General features: G+C 42.2%; 1 protein-coding gene and 1 pseudogene across 1 annotated transcript; both read left to right on the top strand.

Annotated features, from left to right (window-relative positions):
• The first annotated feature begins 221 nt into the window (after positions 1-221).
• On the top strand, positions 222-3,120 carry LOC148021218 (protein NARROW LEAF 1-like). Its single transcript, XM_087698221.1, has 5 exons — positions 222-361; positions 480-1,000; positions 1,326-1,468; positions 2,208-2,448; positions 2,604-3,120. The coding sequence occupies exons 1-5, from the start codon at positions 222-224 to the stop codon at positions 3,080-3,082; spliced, it is 1,524 nt and encodes a 507-aa protein (XP_087554347.1). The 3' UTR covers positions 3,083-3,120.
• LOC148021217 (pyrophosphate-energized vacuolar membrane proton pump 1 pseudogene) lies at positions 3,084-4,475 on the top strand (annotated as a pseudogene).
• Positions 4,476-5,033: the final 558 nt, after the last annotated feature.

Genomic DNA, 5,033 nt, shown 5'->3' with positions numbered 1-5,033 from the left:
TCCTGATGATTTCACAGCATCAATGGAGGTCTAAGGGCTCAAGGCCTTTGGCTCTTCCATGATTGTCCCCAACCCTTCTGCGAGGATGCTGTCTATCCTCCAGATTGAATGAGTCTTGACGTTCTGGGTGTGGAGGCAGGGCAGGGACAGGAGGCCTGCTGTCTTCTTGATGATGACCATGGCTTCTTGATGGAGAACCCAAAACAGAAAAAACCAAAAATATGAGGCGATTCAGACGCAATTCATCGAATATCACATGTGCCCAGAAGGCGGGTCTTTCTGCAGATGACAAGGAAACCCTCTTTATTTTGAAATTTGTTATTAATAGATTCATAGCGAATCCCGCCCTTATCTGTGCAGTGTGCGCTTGATTAACAAAGGCCAAGACAACCCAAAGTGATCTTTTGGCATTTACTTCTCTTGAATTACCTATTTTCTTGAATTACCTTTGTTTGAGACATCAAATGCTGTTCTTGTAGGCCTTTTGAGGAGATCGATATCTCAAAGGTTCATCATTCATGGGTATGCTGTTCCTCTTCACCTGTATCAGAGAGTTCAGCACTAGATCATGATTATTCCATGTCATCTGGGAACTCTAGTCATCTTCCTGGAGAAGATGGTCCTACATTGCAAGCATTGGCATTTTGTGCTCATCACCATTCGGAAGGTAGTGCTGCTTATTTCATATGGCCTCCTGCATATAGGCCTCATGTTAGAGCAAAAGAAAGGAAAAGCTTCTTTTTTGGTCTACAAAAGGATCTAAACTCAAACATAAGTGAAAGGGTGCCCAATGGCAGGCAAGCTTCGACACTTCTGGATGTCATGACTATCCGAGCATATCATAGCAAGCGCCTACGCAGAGTCAGCCTTGGAACAGCAGTGGGATTCTGCAGAAGGCAGGGCCATTTAACAAGTACTCCTGCAATCATTGTGTTTGTAGCTCGGAAGGTTCATAAAGCATGGCTTCAAGAGTGCCTGAGGCTTCCAACTTATCTTGAGGTGAAGGAAGTTGTCTCTAAAACCCATGGCATGTGGTTTTATGGCCTCTAATTCTATGATCAAGTTTAAGCAATAACTGCCTAGATTGCATGTACATGAGAAGCGTTATGATGTCAACTAAAGATCCACAGGTAATATTAGTTTCAATGTAGTGGACTTCTTGCTTAACTTCATGATCCCTTTTTCAGAGAAGTTTCCTTGCCTGGTTTTCCATGAGTAATGTGCAGGAGAAAAGTCCAGTTCTGTAAAAGTGCTGAATCATTATCTAAGTTGACAAGCTGACATAGAAATATTATAGTTATACCCATTTGGATGATTTCGGGGACCAGCTGGAGGCATATGGTGTGATGTTGATGTGGTAGAGTTCTCTTATTTTGGTATTCTAGCCGCAACCCCTAAGCAAGAGGTATACACAGAGCTGGTTGAAGGTTTAAGGGGCAATGACCCATCCATCGGTCCAAGATCTCAGGTAAAAAGCTAGTGAATAACTTCAAAGTTTGAATACAAACTACTCGTCTTGAAATTTAGTCATTCTATAATTTTACGTTTGTTTTGGAGGTGTGCATCTTACGACCAAGTTTCTAAATTGTCTCAAGGATCAGTTGCATAGCCTTAGAGCATGGTCATAATCTGGATGTGTCTACTCTTTTGATGTCATGCTTGTGGTCTTAGTTCAATTTTCGGATCAACTGTAGGCCCTTTTATGTAATCAAGATTGATGTCTTGTATTGATCTAACAAACTGTTTAGTATTTTTTATTTAATTGAGTTGTATAAACTAGCATATCAAATGAGGGCATTTGATGCATTATGATAGTGTGCAGTTTAGTGGCAGATTGATATGTCTACATTGATATTCGAGGGGCATCACTCTCGAATCTATCATCATTTTGTTTACCGATATATTCAATTGCAGCATGATGATGTCCATATTTGTGTATAGAAAGTAGAAATGACCATCTCATGTGTTTTTGTGTTTTTGGTGTCATTAGATGTTTTACGCACATTTTTCCCCTCCTTTCCATAAACTTTGAGAAATGCTGAGAGTGTGTACATGCTTCATCATATATCAATTCAACAACTGATGGTGTTTTTTACACTGTAGAGGTGAAGATTGGCACATTTTTAGTTGCAATATATGTAAATAATTGTTGCATCATTACTAGTTTGACAATTCTGATATGTTTCTCTCTCTGGTGAATTTCACAGGTTGCAGGTCAGGAGACATTTGGTATACTTGGAGCCATAGTACAGAGTAGGACAGGGACTCGTCAGGTTGGGTTTCTGACAAATCGACATGTTGCGGTTGATTTGGACTACCCCAACCAGAAGATGTTCCATCCATTGCCTCCAAATGTTGGACTTGGTGTTTATTTGGGTGCAGTGGAAAGGGCAACATCTTTTATTACAGATGAGCGGTGGTATGGCATTTTTACAAGTGTGAATCCAAGTTTCCCTCTTTGCTACTTGTTTTTGAGCTGTCTTCTATTAAGGCATTCTTTATTGTCCATTTTATAAACTTCTCTATGAGTTGAAAGAAGAATTCTGGTTTCCGTTTCTTGATATGACAATATTGATACTTGATGATGTTTGCTCACGGGGCAGAGACATTTGTGCGAGCTGATGGTGCTTTCATTCCATTCGGGGACAATTTTGATGTCTCCAAAGTCACAACTACTATCAAAGGGGTAGGTGAGATGGGAGATGTTATAACTATTGACTTGCAAGCAAGCATCAACAGCATCATGGGGAGGAGGGTAATAAAAGTTGGCAGAAGCTCAGGGCTAACAGAAGGAAGCATCATGGCATATGCCTTTGAGTACAATGACGAGAAGGGCAATTACTTTTTCACTTATTTCCTGATTGTGGGTGAGAACCAGCACGCATTTGACATGCACGGAGACAGTGGCAGCCTGGTACTGATGCTTGAGGAAGGCAAGAAAAAGCCTAGTCCTGTGGGAATAATATGGGGAGGCACAGCGAATCGTGGGTGCCTGAAACTTCAGAATGGAGATGCACTTGTGAATTGGACAAGTGCAGTGGACCCACAGTCACAACATCGTCAATGGATCATCAGTCTATGACGAGGAGGATAGATTGGATGAGGAATCAGATGCAGCAGCTATTAGGAAATGCGCTGAAATTCAGCAAGCCATATCCATAGGAGCCACATCGTTTTTGCTGACAGAGTACAAGTATTTGGTTTATTTCATGGGCATATTTGCTGGTGTCATTTTCTTGTTCCTGGGATCTGTGAAGGGGTTCAGTACTAAGCCCCAGCCTTGTAGATACGATCCAAAGCAGGAATGTGCCCCAGCTCTCTTTACAGCGATTTTCACTACAGTTGCATTTATATTGGGAGCTTTGACATCCATAGTGTTGGGATTTTTGGGCATGATGATCGCAACATATGCGAATGCTCGCACAACTTTGGAAGCCAGAAAAGGGATAGGCAAAGTATTCAAAATCGCCTTCCAATCAGGTTCGGTGATGGGTTTGTTACTTGCTGCTAATGGCCTCATAGTTTTATACATCACTATAAAACTGCTCCAGCTTTATTACAAGGATGATTGGGAGGGCCTTTTTGAGGCCATCACTGGCTATGGGCTTGGATGCTCATCCGTGGCTCTATTTGAAAGGGTTGGAGGTGAAATCTATACCAAAACTGCGGATGTTGGAGCAGATCTTGTTGGAAAAGTAGAAAGGAATATCCCAGAGGACGATCCGCAAAATCCAGCGATCATTGCTGACAATGTGGGTGATAATGTGGGAGATATTGCTGGAATGGGTTCAGATTTGCTTGGCTCCTTTGCTGAAGCTTCTTGCGCATCTCTTGTTGTGGCTTCTATGTCATCATTTGGCACAAATCATGACTTCACTGCTATGTGCTTCCCTCTACTCATTAGCTCTATGGGCATTGTGGTGTGCCTCATCACAACCTTGTTCGCAACTGATGTGTTCGAGATCTCAAATCTAAGGGATATTGAATCTACACTGAAGAGACAGTTGCTGATATCCACCACCTTAATGACATTCGGTGCAACTTTTGTTTGTTGGCTGGCACTACCATCCACATTTTACATATATGATCCTAACGGTGGTGCAAATATGGTTCAAAACTGGAAACTATTTTTTTGTGTTGGAGTAGGGCTTTGGGCAAGGTTGGTAATTGGCTACGTTACAGAGTATCTCACCATCAATACATATAGACCAGTCCAGGATGTTGCTGATTCTTGCACGACAAGAGCTGCTACCAATGTCATATTTGGTTTGGCACTTGGCTACAAGTCTGTAATTGTTCCAATATTTGCTATTGCTGTTGCCATCTATGTCAGCCATACCCTAGCAGCCATGTATGGGATCACAGTTGCAGCTCTTGGAATGCTTTGTACCATTGCCACTTGTCTAGCCATAGATGCCTATGGTCCCATAAGTGATAATGATGTGTTAGCAGAGTATTTGTCAGCTCATGTGTGAGTCTGAGCTTGATCTGGGCTGGGCATTTTTATTAGGTATTTTAGGTATTTTTCTGGTGTGGCATTTTATGCCAATGGAGCATTTTATGAACCCATGTTAGCATTAATGCTAGCCGACCAGCATTTATTGCTCTCCATTTTTCAGCCTATTTATACTCAGTGGCTCCTCCTCAGTCATCATCATCTTCACCATCTGCAGACTCTGTGGAGAGAGGAGCCAGAGCCAGTGCCAGTGCCCACGCAACCAGTGACTCACTATTGTATGCGACTGTCTCGTGTTCAGATATATGGATTCCATTTCCCGTGCATACATCTGAGTTCTCATCTGTATCGTGTTCTTTCTTTCTCTTTTTGTCTTGTGTTTCAGCAGTTTATTTCAGCACACGTTTATGCTTTCACCGCTGCTCCACTTTTGACATGGTATCAGATTTCAGGATCTGTGCTCCTGCTGTGTTTTCTTGTTGATTTCAGGACTGTTTTGTACCCCTGCTGATCAGGCGACTGTTGTCGTAGCCAGGCGATCTGTTTTGGGGCTGTTTCAGCCTGCGTTTTTTGCAGT

Source organism: Lygodium microphyllum, chromosome 18, assembly GCF_053477565.2.
Source record: "Lygodium microphyllum isolate KBCC chromosome 18, Lygodium_microphyllum_v1.1.10, whole genome shotgun sequence".
NCBI classification, from domain to species: Eukaryota; Viridiplantae; Streptophyta; class Polypodiopsida; order Schizaeales; family Lygodiaceae; genus Lygodium; species Lygodium microphyllum.
This window is presented reverse-complemented; position numbering and strand designations above follow the sequence as displayed.

Bases quoted from the DNA above. Each gene is read 5' to 3' on its own strand.
- LOC148021218 (XM_087698221.1), top strand. From the start codon at position 222: ATGAGGCGATTCAGACGCAATTCATCGAATATCACATGTGCCCAGAAG. The intron at 1,469-2,207 runs GTAAAAAGCTAG...TGAATTTCACAG, and splicing joins CCATCGGTCCAAGATCTCAG to GTTGCAGGTCAGGAGACATT. The intron at 2,449-2,603 runs GTTTCCCTCTTT...CTCACGGGGCAG, and splicing joins TTTTACAAGTGTGAATCCAA to AGACATTTGTGCGAGCTGAT.